We start from the raw sequence: 21,519 nt of genomic DNA on the forward strand, positions 1-21,519 counted from the left end.
AATGGTGGTCTTCATACAGTAACAATGTATGTTAATAAATGTGTGATGTACAGTAATGTAATGTTGTAAAATGTATTAGATAAATGTGAAGACATGCTAATTAATTGAAACAGTGAACACATGAAAGCGGAACAGTGATCCCAGCCACTAAAGAGGAACTGCCATGAAAATGGACTTTGGTGGGTCTGGCACATTTTTCAACAGCAGCTAAGCATGGGGGAGGGGGCGAATACATCGATAACTTTGTTCCCGCTGAAGTTACTTCCTCTATTTGTTAGAGACTCCCTTCTTCTAACACACACAGATAACATTCTAAAGCACCTCATAGGACATCTACATGGGAAAAAAATGTTCCTCGAGGAGAGTCCAAAGTCATTCTATACAATGCAGTGGTTTCTTTCTAACTGCACCACATTTTGACATTTGAATTTCTCACTTCATCTTAAGCGCTACAATGAACTGTGGGAAAGTGACTCAGGTAGCATCAAACTGGGATATAGAGTACCTATTGCAGATCTTCATTGCTTCTATCCACTGTTCTTGCGTTTATCCTGTTACATGCTACGTTGCAGTGAGTATAAGAGGAAAACAGCAACATAAACTACCTAGTCAAATCAATGGGCCAAACTAATCTCTGATATATATGTGTCTCATATTTGAGGTATCTTTTGGCATTCCAGGTAACAAATGCACAGTCAGTTAACAGGTAAAACTGTATCCAGAGTAAACCAGGATGTGACAGAGGGTGAGAAGCATTAGGCTAGGTGCTTGGTAGGCATCCCCACCGAGGGCAAATTAGGGAGATAATGGGTTAAGGACTGAATAACTAACCAATTTGGACAGCTAAAAGAGAGACAGGAAGAGGAAGAGAGGTAGGTTGGAATGAAGGGCTGCTGAAGCGCAGGCTCTTAGGTAGGTGGGAACTTGCCTTCCTCTCGCCCTGTACCTAGGGAGAATGTAAGCATCTTGAGCTGTGGGGAACTGTAAATAGAGCATTGGGTGTTGAACTTGCCACAGCTTCTGTGTGAGGATTGTTTGCAGTAAGTAGAGCAAGGTGAAGGGACGTTTTCCTTTCATGTTCCCCGGACTGGCACGTCTTTAAGCTCTCAGAAAGCTTCTGGCATGGAGCAGATAGTTAACATCTTAATACAAAGGTTTCCTAACAAATCATCTCTGACATTTCCTTGTATCGTTTCCAAGAGGGCTTCGTGCTCTTCCACATTGTGCAATGTTTTCGCTTCCTAGCCCTAGTCACAAAGAAATGTACTGCCAACTAGAACTGACTGAATAGTGTTTGACAAATACACCATTCAACAAGTATCACCATTTTCAACAAGTACTTTAGTCAAGGAATATTTTGCCATATGTAACCAAGCTGTTAGAATACTATTAACTGAATGAAGTATTTGATGAAACAGTTACGTTCACACACTGATTCATTCAGGGTGAAACTAACCCCTTTGCAGAGGACCAGTGCAGGGCCTATGTCCCAATTATCAGCATCAGTAACAAACAAGGGAACTGACTTTCCATCCATTACTGTGATAAGCTTCAAACTCTTACAAACCACCACCCATCCACCACGTATGGCTGACAGACCATCCTCTAGTTCAGCTATTCTCAACCAGGGGTTTGTGGCCCCCTGGGGGTCCACTAGCAGTTTCAGTGGGTCTGTGAAAGAGGGCTGGCTTTAGGAAGCAGGACTGGGAGCCAGGGCAGAAAGCTCAAAGCCTTGAGCCCTGGCACCCTACGGCTGAAGCTCTGAGTCCGTCCTCCCCAGTCTCCCACCACATCCTGCAGGGCTAAAGCCCAGAGCCCTGGCACCCTAAGGGTCAGAACAGAAGCCCCAAGCCCAGGGCTGTCTTTAGGATTTATGGGGCCCTATGCAGTATTATTAAACTGGTGCCCTTATGCCCAATGGCAGCCGAGGCTTGCATGTGTATTTTAGATAAGGGAGGTCTTTTGAAGGATTTATTTAAAAAACTGTATGTCTGAAGATCCAAGCATTTCAGGCTAAAGATGAATACTCAGATTGTGCATCTAAAAATCTATGCAAGGATTTTTTAGAGATGTTATTTTATAATCTTCAGATCTTCAGCAACACACTAATGAAATATTTTTAAAGCAAATTTTAAACTAAGGTCCTGTAGACTAACATGTTCTGAGTAAATATTACAGTAATGCACAACTGTTTTTGTCAGTAACTTCATAAACTGACAGTATATACCTGGGAATTGGCAAATGCCTGTTAAATGGCTTCATTATCACTTGAAAGGCTCTTTAACAGTTTCAATGTTGTGCTATAGGTCTGGCAGGCTGGAAGGCTTTTTCACATTTAAGTACTAGATCCCCTCTGGAGGAAGACTTGCCAGGCTGCAGCAGCCAGCTGTGGTGGGAACCTGCAAGAAGGGTCAGAACAGGGATAGGAAGAGGCAGGAGGGTGGACACTAAGACCCAAGGGCACCCCAAATTTTTGGGTGCCCTACGCAGCCACATATGCCTAAGGATGGCCCTGCCCAAGCCCACACACCGGCAAAGTTAAAGCCTGGAGTCTAGGCACCCTGGGGGTTGGAGGCCCCAATCCCTGCCATTCTGCGGCTGAAGCCCAGAGCCCCAAGCCCCACATTCTGCAGGGCAGAAGCCCTGAGCCCCCCGCATCCCATGAGCCCCACCATCCTGCAGTAGAAGTCCAGAGCCCCAATCTCCCCTGACCCACTGGGCAGGAGCCCAGTGCTTGGCGCCCTGCAGGGCAGGAGCCCTGAGCCCCCTGGCCTCGTGGCTAAGCTCCAAGCCCCCGGCCCTGCTGCCCTGCAGGTCAGAAGCCCCAAGCTCCCTCCTTTGCCACAGCTGAAGACCTGAGCACCCGCTCCCCATCCCCTGCTGGGCCCTGGAGTTTTTATAGCATATTTTGAGGGCTCAGAAAGAAAAAGGTTGAGAACCCCTGCTCTACTTCATCTCACCACTTTTTTTGAAGAGACATCAACATGTTTCTTCTTATCTTCCGTTTACAGACCAGAGACTCAACTCTCCCCATGCCCACCCACTTACTATGGTCAAGAGACCACAAGATATCATGTTTTATTTTCCATATTCTCTTCAGTCTAGGAACATTTCCCAATCAATATTCAACTGAATCAGAAAGCCAAATCTACCCCATCCTATATGGAGTTGAACTCCCTTTATACCTTCCCTATTCACTCTTCTAATGTGACTCAGAGACCATCCTTTGACACTCCACACCTTCCTGGTTCAGACTAGATGTCCTCCTTCACCCACTGCACTCTAAGTGTAGTGGCCCATGTTCCCTCTTAGTGATTAGACCCCTTGGCACTGCTTTTGTGTTGCAAAAGGGCAAGAAAGAAGATTATCTTTCCAGTTCTCCAGGCAAGGGGGAATCCAAAGGGAAAGTAAAGTCAATGAGAGGTGTGTTGGGGTTGCACTGCACTCCAACAGCCCCAGACTGCAGACAATCCCTTTGAGGGGCCATAAAGCTTAGAGGAGCCTCTAGGCTACTCTAATCTTCACCAGGATTGACATGAGCCTAACCCCAAAATCAGGGAGTCACAACCAACTCCTTTGTCCCCACATCCCTTTGCTGCACCCAATGGAAACTTGTTGAAGCAGAGAATCTAGCCCATAGCTTGCAGACCTCAGAGTGTCGAATGCTTCAAACAAAGCTATGATGTTATTTACCTCAGAGAAGCCTGAGAATCAACATATCTGCATAGTGTGTTACATTTTTAATTTGTAACTAGTGATTTCAAAATGTCTTCTTGCTGGATAGATGGAGAATGGCTCTGGCGTAGGCAGAGTTAAGTGTTTTTTGCTATTGTACATAATTTATATGTGTACATTCATTTAAAAGTTTGTATTGTATGAACTGTGAATATATTTGAATATTTATCTACCTTTCCTTAATTGTTCATTTCCATACTTTTCAATATTTGGAGATTTTCTTAACTGTAACTTTCCTTAGTGTACATATATAGTAGCAAGCTCAAGTTAAAATTATCAGAGAAGTTTTGCTTGTCGATTTACTTGTTTTTTCAGTGCTCCATGTTTCCTTGTTCTTAGGACACCTGTTGCAGAGGAGCTGTATGAAGTTACTAGCTCACCCATCCTATCCTTTGCTTAATTAAAACATTTTTTCTTCAACTACTACCTGTGCATGAGTTTCCAAAAGAGATTTAATTTGGTAAAAAGTTTCCAAGGACGGTAATGAGCCTTTTTCAGACTAGAAGGACATGAAGAAGAATTAAGTATAAAACAAATTTCTCCCATCAGGGTAATTCGTAATTTTCTGTAATTCCAAAAGAGCATGATGTGACAGGGTCGGGCCAGATGGCTACAGAGAGTAATAGAAGTATTCAAACTTTGCAGAAGAGTTCAACTTAACTTAAAAATTATCACCTTATTGTCAGAATAAACCTGTCAATTTTTCAGGCCACCGGAGTTATGGAAAAGCTATAAATTGGTGGATTACACTGGAACTTGGTTGCAAATTTAGGATGGATGAAAATATTATCTTTTCATAACAGTTTAATTTGGTATGTAGAACATTAATAGAGTAAGATCGATCTTATGCCTTATTAGCAGATACTATTATGTAGAAGACATTCAAGTTAGACACTAACTTATTTTATTTTTCAGGAACACAAAAGTGATACGAAAGACTGCTGCTGCCTCCGTACTTGTAAGTGTATTTTGCTCCAAATAGATAGATAGATACTAGAAGCACTAACCTTATTTTAATTGCTCTTTTACTGTGGAGGTTCTTTAACTTTCATTACAGTTTGTTGAAATGTGGTTTTGAATTTTTTTTAAATGAAGTATGATTGGCTTTTTAAAAACCATACTGGTAAATCTAGCCTTGTACTTCAATAATCACTCTTCATGCTGCTATGTGGGATATCAAAACAGCCAATAGGGATATTTCAAAACCTTCTGAGTTTGAAAACCTATTGGGTGTTATTCTGTGGTCAATTTGTAACTTGAATGGGAATGACCTAACCCGCTGTTTACCGGGCAATATTTGTTCCCTGGTGTTTGTTTTCTTGCTGAAACTAATTTAAAACTCGATTTGCAAGTAAAAATGTTGGACAAGATTTTCCAAATTGACTCATGACTGTAGGTGGCTAACATTAGTCCCCTTTAAAGGAGCTTGATTTTTAGACAGTGCTGAGCCTCCCACTCTCTGAAAAATCAAGCTCCTTTCCGTTGTCTCAAGAGAACCTAAAATAATGGGACATCCAAACCTTACTAGTCACTTTGGAATACCCTGCCCATCAATCTTATCTGCAGAACATTCTAAATTATTATTTAATACAATCAGTAAAGGCACACTTTTTTCTTAACTAGTGCAGTTCAGTACAAGTCTTTCCTCACGACTGTAATCTCTCTTTTAGGTGAGAAAACGTGTAAGCTGGTGCCTACAGTCATCCAGTTTACATACAAACGTTGTAGCACTTCAGTTAATGCATCGAAATGCAGTGATCATTGCAGAAAAAAAGAAAAGTAAGTTATTAGGCTGTATTTAAATAAAATCCAACCCGATTTGTTATTGAAAATGTCTTTGTATGAGATTCTCAATTGTATAAGAACAAATTATTTGATTTTTTTAAATGATACTATAAAAGAGGGAGTGCCCTATTTCCCCCCTGTGCTTCTACAACTGAAGAAGAGACAAACTCACACTATCATGGAAAAGGTGAGGGAAAATTGGTTTCAGCGTGCATCATGGTCCCCTCTGTGCCCAGACCTGGAGAAGCCGCCATATGAGTACAGTATGGTTCTGAGTGGAGCCAGGAGTGGAAGAAGTTGGAATCTGCTGCCGTTTTTTCTGAAGACTGGTGGTTTCCCACTCGAAATCCAACTGGGAGGTGTTGATGCTTTGTAAACAGCACTAGGTAGCAGCAGAGTATGAAAGTGTAGGGCAATGGGCCTTTGCAGGTGTCCCAAAATCTGTGTGGAACCTGAGACATCTGCTGGATTAGAAAGAGGAACATTGCAGTGGGAGAGGCTCCTTACAGTGGAATGAGGAGGAGGAAATGCCAAGAATTGGAACTTTGAGTCTCCTTCCCTTCACAGGCAGGGCTGGATTAACTTTTTGTGGGCCTGGCGCCAAACATATTTGTGGGCCGCCCAGAGAATGATTGTAAAAGGGGCTGGGGGCAAAAGCATAGTGGGGTGGGAGCTAGGGTTGGTCCCTGGAGCAAGGGAGGGGCCAGGGTTAAACTGCAAGCACAGCAGGGCTGGGGAGGGGGTAAACAGAATCACCCCCCCTCGCCCCTGCTCACATAGAGCGGGTACCTACCTGGTTCTAGCCCATTCTCTTTGTCTCTCTCCGCACTGAGCTGCCCCTCCTCCCGCAGGCCCACGTGTGCTGTACTGCTCTGGTAGGTTGTTCTTGCACAGGGGAGGGTGTGGCTGTGAGGCAGAAGCTTTGGCCCAGATCCTCAAAGGTATTTAGGTGCCTATCTCCCTTTGAAATCTATGGGAGTTAGGCACCTAAATACCTTTGAGGATCTGGGCCTTTGTTCCTCACTAGTTCCATTATCTCTGTTATTTTTGATTCAGGTGTAAATCTTCACTGGAGGCTGTAAATAAAATCTCTCTGTACCTATCCAAGCAACTTTCAAAACAAAACATAAAGCAGTATCTAAAGGAGTTTGAACACACTAGAGCGAGAGGTCTTATAACCAAGGAGAATTTGTCTTTTGTTTTTGTTTTTCCTACTGATGCATCAGAGGATGAATTATTACAATAGTTAGACTTCAGGCCTGACAACATAGAATCATAGAATCTTAGGACTGGAAGGGACCTTGAGAGGTCATCTAGTCCAGTCCCCTGCACTCATGGCAGGACTAAGTATTATCTAGAGTAGACCACCCCTGACAGGCGTTTGTCTAACCTGATCTTAAAGACCTCCATTGATGGAGATTCTACAACCTCCCTGGGCAATTTATTCCAATGCTTAACTACCTTGATCGAAAGTTTTTTTCCTAATGTCCAACCTAAACCATCCTTGTTGTAATTTAAGCCCATTTCTTCTTGTCCTATCATCAGAGGTTAACAAGAAATTTTTTCTCCCTCCTCCTTGTAACAACTTTGTAGAGAACAAGTACCTTATTGTGTTAATTGTATAATAAAGACACTATTTAAGAGAGCATTTTGTTTGCAAGTAAATCATTTTCAGAAAAAAAATGAATACAATTTGTATATGATATCATGCCAGATTGATTTCCAGATGACAGCCTCTCACAGGTTTGAGAGATTTTAGCCAAAATGATCATGGTTATTACAGTTGCACTTCAGAGCCAACCCAGAATTGTGCTAGGTGCTGTACCAGCATAAGTAAGAGAGGGCCCCTGGCCTGAAGAGTCTAAGGAGACAAGAGAGACAAAGCATAGGGGAAATGAAAATAGCATACAAGCAAGTGAACTGTGTCATGGCAGCAAGGCTTATGTTAACTCTGTGATTATTTTGGTTTGGTTTTGTTATTTAAATCCTTTCAGTAGGTTATTAGGAAGGGATTAGCTAAAACCAAGGAAGGGAAGCAAATGAAAGGATTGCAGCCATTCGGCACAGGGGATGGACTGTTCAGAATGAAAACTGTAGAAAGCAGGCTGATATCATCAGTGTGTATAAGTCTTTGCTTGAACTGCTTTCTGCAGCTGCCCTGCTGGCTTCAGTCTCTGGCTAGCTCCTCCCTGCAGTTTCTTTCCCACATCACAGGCAGGAGGGGGAATGCTGCATGGCAGATTTAAGATATAGAATAATTTGGGTAAATGTGCACAACGTTAATACTGAATGGAAAACCAAACTCCTTTCTTCATGTACATTAATCAGCTCTGCTGTTTCTTTTATGGAGAATCATTCTTCCTGATCTATATGCAAGTAAGCAGTTAATTTAGACAAGAACAATTGAAAATTGTGAAATGGTTTGATTGACGAAGGTAGAAGAGTCTTACAAACAGAAAAGATAGATTCTATTGTTTCGAGTGAGCAGTTTTGAGCAAACAGGTATCTTATGAATAACACAGAATCTGTCAGACCGGTCAGCTTGCAAAATACTCTTCTTTATCTGCTTAGAGATGTCAGGCTCTCAGGTGATGTTATGAAAAACAATTTTACATTAAAGCTTGGCACTCTGAAGTTGTATTTAACATTTCAAAACAATACAATTTACCAACAACAACTTATTTCTTCCCTTTAGCTTTGATTACAAAGAACGCCAATGTTGCTGCTGCCAGGAAGATAAAACTGAGGCTCAAGTTGGTACTCTTATTTGTAACAGGGAAACTATTGACTTCAAGTACAAAAATGTCCTCTCTTGTGCATGCAAAGATTGTGCAAAACCATAAGATGTTATTATTAGCAGAAAATCAATAGTCTTTTATTCTTAAAATTATTATGTGATTTTGATCCTTTCTAACTATATAAAGCTGATTTCAGTAATGATCAAACAAACAAAAATAAACATAGGGTCCAGCTTGTTCCAGTATATGCAGGATGCACAGCACATACCCCTAGGAGCAGCCCACATGGACAGCTCTCAAGCGAGTTATTCTGTGGAGCATATCCACTCCCATTCTATACTAGCCTATATAGATACACATACGCAGCATGCCCTCAGTTGTACCAGGATGCTTAGATCCAGGGGTGTTGGAACAATTTGTATAGTGGAGGTGCTGAGAGGCATTTAACCAAACTGTAAACCCTTTATATAATGGAAGCCACTTCAAGCCAGGGGGTGCAGCTGCACCCCCAGCACCCCTAGTTCCAGCACCTATTCCTAGATCAGCATGGGGTATATCAGGGCCGAGAGCTGGAGTAATAGCTATTGTGTTTCGTTTGCAAAGAACCGTTAGTTCTCGGGGCCAGCTAGTAAGTGACACATGCCGGTCATTCTGTTTTTTGCTGAGCTGTATGTTTGTGTATAGGAGTGTTCCTTCAGCTTGCACCCTGTGTTTGGCAGGGTCCTTTATGGTATAAAGACTACCAGCTGCACCTGTGCCCATGCTGAACTGCCAGCACTGATGGTTGGCACAGAAGATGCTAGCAGGCATTATTCAACACTCACATCCATGCTAATGACTGACTGGGGGAGGCAAAATTTACATGGAGGGGTGCATGGGAAATTAACCACTCCTACCATCACGCAAGCATCCCAGGCCCTTCCCAGAGCTACTCTATACAGGGAACTTCTGTGCAGTGACTGAGGTCTTGATCCTACAGCCTTACTCAGGTGGTTAAGGGATGCAGGATCGGGCCATGAATGTGGACTCTTGTTGTGTTTTTTCCCAACATAGGCAACTGAAACACACACGTTCCTGTTTTTCACCATGGTACTGCACTGGGCCCTTAGGCTACGTCTCCTCTGCAAGTGGGCTTGTGATTGGAGCACACGTCCACATACCTGAGCTAGCTGTGTTCTAGCTAGTGCTCTCGTACCAATAACAGCGAAGCTTCAGCAGCACAGGCCTCGGCGCAGACTAACTGCCTGAGTAAGTACCCAGCGTCCCAGGTGTCGCTTCCACAGCTCATGCTGAAGTCTCTGCTGTGGAGGCTTCAGTGCTATTGGTGCTCACGTTAACTAGCGCAAAGCCAGCTCGGGTATGTCTACATGGGCTGCGCTCACACCTCTGACTGCAGTGTAGACATACCCCACGTCATGATTTCATTTCAAAACAGATGAAAATCACACATTTCTCTCCTCATTAGCTCTTTACTAATCACACCTGTCAAATAAACATTTCTTTGCATTTAAAATATGTGATGCTTAGTTCATTGTGAGCTGGTGTTTGATTTTATTGTTAATTATTTCATAGCAGCTAAGTGTGGGCTAGATGCTTCCCTGAAGACAAAGAAATACACAGTCCCTGCCTCAAAGAGTGACAGACTAAATAGCAGCTATGTGATAGAATGACTGAGGCTTATGAACAGACGGGAGGGGACAGCACTGTGATTGCATGTTGCTCGGCGTAGGAACTTGCACATCATGTACTTAAGTTAAACCTTTTGTTAGTACTTTACATGTAGGTAACTCTTCTGCCAGGTGTTCTCGGCAGCAAAAAGGGCCAGAATCAAATATCTAGAGGGGTCTTCTTAAAATTAACAAACACCACTGGCTTGAGATGCCACCCAGAAATCTGAGGAAAACTACATACCTTCCCTGGGCACACTTAGCAGGCAATGCTTCCCCTCTTGCAAGCACACAGTCTGTGTATAAAACAAAAACAATTTCATTAAGGGGGAAAAGGAACACAGCATTAATCTGGGAAAACACAACAATGCTAAATCAACTATGTGTTTATACAAATAGTAAGTAAAACACCCACTTCTACCGTATCTTGGGCAGTAGTCCTTAGTCTCTGTTTTCCACCTTGCTACTGTGAACATCTGATGGACAAATGTCCCTTTGAGACCTCATGTCCTGCCTCTTTCCCCCCTGGGGGGAAATTAATCATTAATCCACTTAGGGTTTGGTGAAGTCCCAGAGCCTGAGAGTGACGTGCACTCAAACAAGTTCAGCTCCAGGCCGAGGGGGAAGTGCTGTCTGGCTTCCTGAACAGATGCCTTGCTGCCACCTCTGCATCATCTCTCATTGTGCCCCTCTAGCCAGGATGCTATCTCTCTTACCTTGCCACCACCTCTGCCTGCAATGCCATCTCCGTGCCATCTCCTCTATCTGCCTCTATGTCTTTTCTCACCACGGTCACCTCTTATTGCAATGGCAGATGTGGGTCTTCAGGCTCCTACGCCAGTGATAGTGATAACAGCTCTTGTGGTGCTAGATCTAGGTCCCTCCCAGAGTTCACTCCGCTCTGCCATTATACTATGTGAAGAGTCTTGAGCAGAGTCTTGCCACCAGGGATTTACTCTTCCATACCAGGTAAAAGCCCCCTTCCCCTCCCTGTCTGCCCAATGGTCCCAGTTCCATTACGCAGAGGTGTATGGCTCTTTGCTCAAGGCATATTATGTACAGTTCTTTTGTGCTTTTGTCACACAATAAGGATGACAACATTTAATTACCCAAACATCCCATACTTCATTGTATTTTAACCAAAATAGTCACACTGGGAGAGCCGGTAATGAACATGCAAATGAGGTCTACTCACCAAGAGATGGGAGCTGAGAGGTCCTTCCCTAGAGCTACCAAGCTGCCATAGGCTTACATGTATAAAAACTAGAGCTGGTCAGGGTTGCATTAGAAAAACAGATATTTTTGTTTTGTTTTGTTTTCATTTAAATTTTTTGTTAATTTTTTTCAGGTTTTCATTAAAAACTCAAACCTCCAAAATTTTCCAGTTTTTGACAACCAGCCTTTTGATTATTTCAGTGAAAACCCGCAAAATTAGGACAAAAACAGAAATGTTCATGAGAAGGTCTCCATGTAATCCCACAGGCATTTTTAATCAAAAATATTCTCAATGTAAATATTTCATCCAGTTCTAATAAAAATGCAAGGACTTTAAAGGAAGGGGCCAGAATTTTGAAAGAGCTCAGGCCAGATTTTCAAGGGCTGAGGCGTCTGGGCCAGACTTTCAAACATGTTCAGAAGCCAACAGCTCTCACTGAGATGTGCTCAGCTCTGTCGAAAATCTGGTCCCTTGTTTTGGTGTTTCCTTGGGAACCAAGCTGGGTGGAATCTCAGGGATGTAAGATACGGTGAAAGTTTTGTCTGGGTAAGGACTTCAGGATTTGACCCAGGAATTCTGCAATGAGAATTGTTGAGAACATCCCATTTCCTTTTACTTTAATGGGAGGTACAGGGTCTCAGCACATAGCAATATCCAGTCCATATTTTTTAAAGTTCTTTGGACTCCACAGAATGAAGAGTACAGTATAGATGTAAAATATTACTACAGTCTAAATGAAGCCCAGCAGCCATTCCTCCATACACACCCCTTCGTCCCCATCATACTCTGGTTAGTCTTTATGAAGGAAACATATTGATTTTGTTAGCAACTTTGTGGTTTACTTATCAGGCTATATCAAGAATGGACCTTAGTCATAACAACTGCAACCATCAAGCCTGTGATGACGTGACAAGTCATAGACCAGATCCATATTGCCCTAGCTACCAGTGGAAATGATGACTCACCCTAAATCCAGATCATTTGCCAGTGCTGGGACCAGAGATGTAGGAAAGAGGTTTCTAAGTCCCTGCCTCCAGTAGTTTGAGGCCCCACTCTTGCTTGGGATCCTATATAACTCAAAAGGCTGGACCTACCTGTAACTTATACATAACATATACATCTTCCGCTAAATTCCTTTCGCACATAATTTTTCTGCAACAAAAATGTTTTTCCTACAAAATGTTAATAAAAGATCAAGCATTATTTTACAATGTAGTATTATCCTAAGAATAATATTCTCTTACAATATTTGACCCTTATCTACACTGACACCTTGATTAATCATGAAAAATAGAATGTACATCTTGTAGGAAAACTGATTTATTGCTTAATCCTTTGTGTTTATTTGTCAGTATTTATGCCCACTAAATGTAAAGCACTTCTACAATAATTCATACCCCCTGTAGATGAATACACACCAAATAAGGGATGAAGTCAGCCTGAGAAGATGTTGTGCTCCAACAAGTAATTTACAAGTGTTCCTGAGGAGAAACATTTCTAAAAATGTCAGTGTGTGAATTATTTCTGCAAAGAGCAATCCTGGTGACAGAAGAACAGTCACAACACTAAAGCCTTAATTTAGGAATGAAAGAACTTTCTGGTCACCATAGAAATTAAATGAGAGAAAGGTGATCCCCTGGTTATACAATAATGTGTATTTTGCTCATCTATAGAACTTTCTATCACAGGATCTCAAGGTATTTTACAAACAAAACAATGGATTAGGCCGCACAGCACCCATTCTATACGTAGGGAAACTGAAGCTCTGAGGATTTAAGATTAAAAATTTCAAAAGTAGCCACTGATGGTTGAGTGTCTTAGTGCCCAACATTTTTTGGGTGTTCAACATTTTTGAAAATCAGAATCAAAGTGTTTCAAACTGGGGAACCAAAATTGGAGATGTGACATTCTGTACCTTGGGGGAGCACCCTGTAACCCCCAGATTCCTCGTTTTTATATCATTGTGATCTGACATATACTGTAAAGTATGCCATGTGAGGAAAGTCACTGTTCTCTCTGCATATGCATATCTTTAGCGCATATGAAGTTATGAGATTGTGTTGTATTGTTGTCACTAAAACATGCTGTAAGTTGGGGAATCAGCCAGATATTTGCTCCTCAGAGACAACAGCCAGGAAAGTAACCAATGCCAGGGTGAAGTGTCAAACAATCATCAACAGCCCACTATCCAGCAAGGGAGCTACAATTCAATGACTCATCTTCATGAGGCCACACCAGGGGAATTGCTCAACCTTGCCTGGGGAATCAGCAATGACCCCAGACATGCCTGGACTTGTGCTCCCCAAGCACATGGGACTGAAGGTATAAAAACAGAACATATCAGGCCCATGCTTGGCCTTTCTCCTGCCCCCACCTACACTGCAAGCAACCAAGACACTCAGAAGAAAACTGAAGACTCCAACAGAGGAGGCTGGCCCAGGTTTAAGGGATAACCCTGTATATTAAGGATTGCTATATCCAGTGGGGTGAGAAAAACTGCTTAATCTAGATGTTACCCAGTCTAATAGGGTCGAGAGTTTAGACTGCGTGCTTATATTTTATTTTATTTTATTTTATTTTATTTTGGTAACTAACTCTGACTTTTTGCCTATCGCTTAATATCACTTAAAATCTATCTTTTGTAGTCAGTACATTTGTTTTATTGTTTATCTTTACCAGTGAGTTCGTATGAAGTGTGTGGCAAAACTGCTCAGGTTTACAAAGGGTGGTTTATATACACTTTCCATTGATGACATGGTGAAACAATTAATAAATTTTCACTGCTCATCTTGAGCAGTTTAGGATGGTATATTCCTGGGGTACAGTGCTGGGAGCTGAGGGGATCTGGCTGGTGCCTTTCCCTATGTGATTCATGAGCGGCTCTGGGAGCATTCATGCAATCTAGCTGGGTGTGGGGCTCCACATGCTGTTGTGCTGAGTGATCACAGCTCCCGGAGGGGCTTGCTGCTTGTTACTAGCAAGGCATTGTGAGAGACAGCCCAAGCTGGAGAGACTTCAGGGGGCACAGCGGCCCCATGGTCCCAGGCTGCACTCTGGGGATCGTGTCACAGGAGACACCCTGAATCAGTATCCACTTTTGAAAATGTGGCTGTGACTTGTCCAGAGCTACGCAGGAAATCTGTGGTAGTGCGAGGTACATGGCCAGATCTCTTAGCTATACTTGTACCACCAGCCCCTTATTTTCAGTGTGTGGTTCTACATCGTCTCCTCAGACACAAAGGATTGATTCTTTAAGTCAACGTGCACATCTGTTGGAAGTCCACTCTACTCTGGTTTGAATTGTCCCTACCCAAATTAGGGTGTTCACATGCTACTAACCTTTTGTTGTAAATTAGATATAAATACTGTATGTTGGTTCTCAGCTACAAAGTGGAACACAGAATCAAAGACACACAAGCCAGCATTTTGTGAATCGTTGACTAATTCTTAAACTAAAGTAATGCTATTTTCTGCTCTAAATATACTGATCGCTGTTTCTATTTACTGCATGTATTTGCTAATGCCAAAAACTCAGGCTGAATGAATTCATAAATCACCTCTTTGGTAGGTTTTAGACTGGTTCTCCTTTTCTTCTACGCCCAGATGCCTGAGGGTAAGCACTTTTCTTTCTTAGCTGAAACTCACTGGTATGTCTTGTCTTGCTGTCTTCATTTTGTTCCATTCATTTCTAGAAACGCTTCATCTTCCCAGGTCCAGGTAAGACCTATTTTAACATTTAACTTTCCTGCTATGCATTTGAGCTACAGCATGTCATTTTTGCTGATTGTCATTTCACATGTTAAACCAATGCAACAGCAAAGGTAGGCTTCAGTGAATATTGTTAGTGCAGCACTTTATAATATTAGTAATTCAGATACTGTAGTAGTGATGGGGCCATACAGGTACCTAGATAGATAGGTTACTATTGACACGTATCTTACTAACAGGCCAAGTGCTGTTCAGTGGCAGTACTTAAAATTGTACTTAGGTCCAGTGATGAGCTGCCAAAATCTTAACAACCAGTTCCCTATCAAAAGTTCTGATTTAAGGGATGTGCCCCAGTATATATTTTTTGTACCGACAAGGTTACCATACGTCTGTATTTTCCCGGGAGGAATTTTTAACTTTTTAAATTTTAAAAATTCCTCCCGGACGGCGATTTAAGAACCAAAAAGCCTGACCTGTCTGGGAAAATATGGGTGTGTGTTAACCCTGCCTAAAGTTCTTTTTTTAAAAGATGGGCCTGAACTAGAAATGAGCTCTGTTTCACGTGTGGGTCCCTGCCACTCCCTGGGGGTGTGCTAGGGTGACCAGATGTCCCGATTTTATAGGGACAGTCCCGATTTTGGGGTCTTTTTCTTATATAGGCTCCTATTACCCCCCACCCCCTGTCCTGATTTTTCACACTTGTTGTCTGGTCACCCTAGGGTGTGCACATATGTGGGTCCCAGCTGCTCCCTGCCCCTCCCCATTGAAGCAGGTGTGCAGGGTTACTGCCCTGGGAACTGCAGGGCACCAGTGGATGTGGGGCCAGCTGCAGACAGGGCGTGGGCCAGGGCTAGCTGGAGGCAGGGGGTGCTGGGTTGGCTGCAGGCAGGGCAGGGGGTGCGGAGGTGGCTGAAGACAGGAGGGTGCTGGTTGGCTGGAGGCAAGGGGGTGTGGGGCTGGCTACGGGCAGGGCAGGGGGTGCGGCAGGGGCTGGCTGGGGGCAGGGCACGGGGTGCGGAGCTGGCTGGAAACAGGAGAGTGTGGGGTTGGCTGGAGGCAAGGGGGTGTGGGGCTGGCTACGGGCAGGGCAGGGGGTGCGGCAGGGGCTGGCTGGGGGCAGGGCATGGGGTACGGGGGTGGCTGGAGGCGGGGATGGCTGGAGGCAGGGCAGGGGGTGTGGCAGAGGCTGGCTGCAGGCAGAGGATGCAGGGGTGGCTGGAGGCAGGGCAGGGGTGCAGGGGCTGGCTGTGGGCAGGGGTGCAGGGGCTGGCTGGAGGCAGAGGCTGGCTGCAGGCAGGGGATTCGGGGGGGCTGGAGGCAGGGCAGGGGGTGCAGGGGCTGGCTGGAGGCAGGGAGTGGGGGGGGCTGGAGACGGGCTGGCTGCAGGCGGGGGGTGCAGCAGGGGCTGGTGCAGGCAGGGGGTGCAGGGGTGGCTGGAGACAGGGGCTGGCTGCGGGCAGGGGGTGCGGCAGGGGCTGGTGCAGGCAGGAGGTGTGGGGGGGCTGGAGACAGGGGCTGGTGCGGGCAGGAGGTGCGGGGCGCTGAAGGCAGGGGGTGGCTGCGGGCAGGGGGTACGGGGGGGCTGGAGGCAGGGGCTGGTTGTGGGCAGGGGGTGCGGGGGTGGCTGGAGGCAGGGCAGGGGGTGCAGGGGCTGGCTGCGGGCAGGGGTGCAGGGGGTGGCTGCAGCCAGGGTGTGGGGGTGGCTGGAGACAGGGGCTGGCTGCGGGCAGGGGGTGTGGTGGGGCTGGTGCTGGCAGGGGCTGGTGCAGGCAGGGGGTGCAGGGGGTGGCTGGAGACAGGGGCTGGCTGCGGGCAGGGGGTGTGGCAGGGGCTGGTGCAGGCAGGGGGTGTGGGGGTGGCTGGAGACAGGGGCTGGCTGCGGGCAGGGGGTGTGGCAGGGGCTGGTGCAGGCAGGGGGTGCAGGGGTGGCTGGAGACAGGGACTGGCTGCGGTCAGGGGCTGGTGCAGGCAGGGGGTGTGGGGGTGGCTGGAGACAGGGGCTGGCTGCAGGCAGGGGCTGGTGCGGGCAGGGGTGGCTGGAGACAGGAGCTGGCTGTGGGCAGGGGGTGTGGCAGGGGCTGGTGCAGGCAGGGGGTGCGCGGGTGGCTGGAGACAGGGGCTGGCTGCAGGCAGGGGGTGTGGCAGGGGCTGGTGCAGGCAGGGGGTGCAGGGGTGGCTGGAGACAGGGACTGGCTGCGGGCAGGGGCTGGTGCAGGCAGGGGGTGCGGGGGTGGCTGGAGACAGGGACTGGCTGCGGTCAGGGGCTGGTGCAGGCAGGGGGTGCGGGGGTGGCTGGAGACAGGGGCTGGCTGCGGGCAGGGGGTGCGGCAGGGGCTGGTGCAGGCAGGAGGTGTGGGGGGGCTGGAGACAGGGGCTGGTGCGGGCAGGAGGTGCGGGGCGCTGAAGGCAGGGGGTGGCTGCGGGCAGGGGGTACGGGGGGGCTGGAGGCAGGGGCTGGTTGTGGGCAGGGGGTGTGGGGGTGGCTGGAGGCAGGGCAGGGGGTGCAGGGGCTGGCTGCGGGCAGGGGTGCAGGGGGTGGCTGCAGGCAGGGTGCGGGGGTGGCTGGAGACAGGGGCTGGCTGCGGGCAGGGGGTGTGGCGGGGCTGGTGCTGGCAGGGGCTGGTGCAGGCAGGGAGTGCAGGGTGGCTAGAGACAGGGGCTGGCTGCAGGCAGGGGTGCAGGGGGTGGCTGGAGATAGGGGCAGGCTGCGGGCAGGGGCTGGTGTGGGCAGGGGGTGTGGGAGTGGCTGGAGACAGGGGCTGGCTGAGGGCAGGGGGTGTGGCAGGGGCTGGTGCAGGCAGGGGGTGCAGGGGTGGCTGGAGACAGGGGCTGGCTGTGGGCAGGGGGTGTGGCAGGGGCTGGTGCAGGCAGGGGGTGCAGGGGTGGCTGGAGACAGGGACTGGCTGCGGTCAGGGGCTGGTGCAGGCAGGAGGTGCGGGGGTGGCTGGAGACAGGGGCTGGCTGTGGGCAGGGTGGTGGGTGCTCATGGGGAGAGCGGCTCGGAGCAGCCCGAGCAGCAGGACGCAGCCCAGGCCCAGCAGAGCAGCTGGGGACCCACCAGGCAGCAGCGGGAGCCCCAGGGCCAGGGGTCGGGGGAGCAGCAGCAGCAGGAACAGGGCTCGTGCCCAGGGCCAGGCGGCAGCCCACATGGCTCCCGCAGCACAGCATCCCCGGCAGCCGGAGGAGGAATTACATCACTTCTCGGCTGGAGCCCATCAAAGCCTCAGCGCCCCCTGCAGGGAAGCAGGTTAACAACCGGTTCTAAAACTGCTTCAAAATTTAACAACCAGTTCACGCAAACCGGTGCGAACCAGCTCCAGCTCACCACTGCTTAGGTCTGTCTGTTATTTTCATACAGTATCAAATTTTGAAGTTCAGCTCAACAGGAAAATGTTTGCTGAATTATGCCATAGGAAATTGGGTCTGCTGGAAATTCCCTTCACAGTAACTTCTCACTTAAAGTCATCCCGGTTAACGTTGTTTCATTGTTACGTTGCTGACCAGTTAGGGAACATGCTCGTTTAAAGTTGTGCAATGTGCCCTTCTAATGTTGTTTGGCAGCCGCCTGTTTTGTCCACTGCTTGCAGGAAGAGCAGCCCTTTGCAGCTAGCTGGTGGGGCCTGGAACCAGGATGGACCGGCAGCCTCCCATCAGCTCCCCACTTCCCTAAGTTCCCTGTGCAGCAGCTGCCCAGCAGGCTATCAATTGCCGGCAGTTCAGCTGTCCCTCCCCCCACTGCCATGTGCTGCGCCTGCCCTCTGCCTTAGAGCTGCTCTTCAGAGCCTCCGGCTTGCTGTGCGGGGGGTGTGGGGGGAGAAGAGTGAGGCTAATGTCAGGGTATCCCCCTTCCCCCTGCTCCTGCACCCCACTTACCCCATCTTCCATAGAGCAGGGGGGATACATGACAGGGCTCAGGAAGGAGGGAGCTTCCTGGCAGCAGCTGCTGTCTCAGCATGCTGATTAACTTAAAAAGGCAGTGTACTTAGAGTGGGGTCAGCGTACTTAAAGGAGCAACATGCATCTCTCTCTCACACACATGGTGTGTGTCTCTGTCTCTCTGCCATGCTGTCTCTCCTCCCTCCATTTATGCTGCCTTGTAGAGTGTGAGGCTACATTAACAACAATGAGTTAACCCTTGAGGACTCAGCCAATTGCTAGTTCATCATTTAGCAGTAAGGCATTCCCTGGGAAATATCCCACCCTCTGACTCCACCATCTCAACCAAGCTTCACAATCATCATTGCTGTATACAGTATTAAATTGTTTGTTTAAAACTTATACTCTCTCTGTGTGTATATATATATATATATATATATATATATAGTCTTTTGTCTTTTGTCTGGTGAAAAAAATTTCCCTGGAACCTAACCCCCCCATTTACATTTATTCTTATGGGGAAATTGGATTCGCTTAACATCGTTTCACTTAAAGTCGCATTTTTCAGGAACATAACTACAACGTTAAGCGAGGAGTTACTGTACAACTAGATAGCAAAAGGCACAACTGCACAAAGGTTACTCAGCTTCTCATACATAGTTCTTCAAGATCCTTCAAAGCTGCTGTACGCTAGGGGGAACTGAAATAATGAGATACCAGCATAGAGCACAGAAGGCTGGTTGTCCTTTTATAATTTTTTCCCCACTATTATAGCTAAAATAGCTGTGTAATTATGGAGATTGCAAAATATGCTAACATAGGACCCAATTCTGCAAATAAGTAAATGACTTTACTCATATGACTAGTTCCATGGAAATGCTTGAAATGCCACTACCCTGGTATCCTGTGGAATTTCATCTTAGCTTACTCCACATGGCAAGGGCTGTGTGGGAATTAGGATCAGGGATGGAATTGGAAAGCTGCTATTCTCTGCTACTCCACAGAAGTTAATGCTCCAAGCAGTATCAACAAGTCCTCTGTGTCTGCTTGTCCCTCTTGAAAGGGAGTGGGTTATAATGTACACCGGGGACAGCATGGCTTCATTTGAGGTGGCAGGCAAGCAGGCACAGAGACTGCCATCTGCTTTTCCAAGACCCTTGAGGTTTATAGGTCTCACTTCTTCCCATTCTGATTGCTAATCCTTCCCTTGGTAGGAAGGATGCAGAGAAAATCCCACAAGGAAAAACTTTGTCTTCCGATGATTCCCCTTCCACAGGTCTTTCTGCAGGGCACGAGCACCTGGTCCAGAGCTACTAGCTATTTTCCTCATTGCACATGCTTAATGACTCACTCATAATATTGTTTCTGCTATGCATATCGGCATGAGACAATTATCATGCCTCAGTTGATCTGCTTAGGGTTAAATGGGTTATATTTAAATGATAAGATGGGACTTCTGCTTATAGCACTTTATTTTTATTTTTAAGTGTCAACAACCTTTTGAAATCTTATCAAAAGCAATTCTGAGTTGTTCTTTTGCTTTGATGTAGCTGTTAGTCACTAGCAGGAAATCAAAGCCTGCATTTTCTTTTCATCTGCCTGTATTTTTATTTCAGTGGTATCAGTTAATGTAAGACAGCTATGAGCATAATGTATACATGAGGAGAGGTTTGATGAGGCAAACTGTTAAATGTCATAACAGGTTTCTTTTCCTCCTGCAGGTATCCAATTCGTTTGGTTGTCACATAAAAGAATGTGGCTTGAGCTGATCATTCTTTTAAAGTTTGGTAGGTGCAAATACTTTACACATGTCCAGGCTAAACCTTTTTGGTTAATATTGTGTAATTTACATATTTTCCCAGCCTTTCATTACATTGCTTCATCTTTCCTCTAGTGATACACAAAGTGTTTTCAATGGTTATTAAATTCTACTGAAATATAGTCCTGGTAAGACACAGGTGCAACACTCCAATGACTCCTCTTTCCAGTACCTGCATTCCAAAGACCTGATTCAAAGTTCATTAAAGTCAAAGGAAACCCTCCCATTGTATTCAATAGGCTTTGGGTCAGGCCCTAAAACAGATAACCCATGCCTGCCAACAGTTGATAAATGTGAATCTGGGAAGCAAAGTAGGGCAAACCAAACACTCCTATTACTTGACTACGGAAAATGCTTGTAAGTAAACTGCCTGTCTGAAGTATATCCTAAGCCATAAATTGAAGTTTGACAGTTCAGCACTCCCTACAAACACTCTTAATTGATGCTAGTCTGCTATTTCTAACACTGCATTAATAATCTCTCTAGTTTCCCTTAGAATCCTAAAACACAATTTTTATCAGAAGTTGAGCCAAGCAGAGTTAAACAATGATGCCTCCAAGGCTCCCATTCCTGTTCAATGTTTCAGGACAGAACTTGCCTAAAAAGGGTAAAACCCTGCAAGGAAAATCTTAACTTACTGGGAGGAAAATATTGAAAGTCATGTCAGGCAATGCAAGCCATAAAGCTTTGTGATTATCTGATTCCTAATTATTTCTGTTCCTAAATGTCCATCTTATCCTGGAAAATGTGGGGTATGGAGACCAAAGCTAGGGGTTCAATTCAAGTCATCTGACAAGCTGAGGAATCACTGACTTGGATTCCAATCTCAGTTACGCTGGTATAAATCTGGAGCATTTCAACTGCAATCAGCAGAGTTACTCCAGATTCATATTAATGTAAATGAGGTCAGACTCTGGCCCTGTGTATGGGGTCACCTGTGATGTTATCAGTAATACCTCATCAGTGCTTGCTATA

At 46.1% G+C, this 21,519-nt stretch overlaps 1 protein-coding gene across 1 annotated transcript in view; it reads left to right on the top strand.

Moving 5' to 3' along the window:
- The first annotated feature begins 454 nt into the window (after positions 1 to 454).
- LAMB4 (laminin subunit beta 4) overlaps positions 455 to 21,519 on the top strand; it is a 104,003-nt gene continuing 82,938 nt past the window's right edge. Inside the window, exons 1-2 of the mRNA XM_078852687.1 lie at positions 455 to 478; positions 14,834 to 14,858. Of these exons, the coding sequence (XP_078708813.1) occupies positions 455 to 478; positions 14,834 to 14,858 (49 nt within the window). The remainder of the gene's footprint in view (positions 479 to 14,833; positions 14,859 to 21,519) is intronic.

The sequence above is a fragment of the Lepidochelys kempii genome, chromosome 1, assembly GCF_965140285.1.
Source record: "Lepidochelys kempii isolate rLepKem1 chromosome 1, rLepKem1.hap1, whole genome shotgun sequence".
NCBI lineage: Eukaryota > Metazoa > Chordata > Testudines > Cheloniidae > Lepidochelys > Lepidochelys kempii.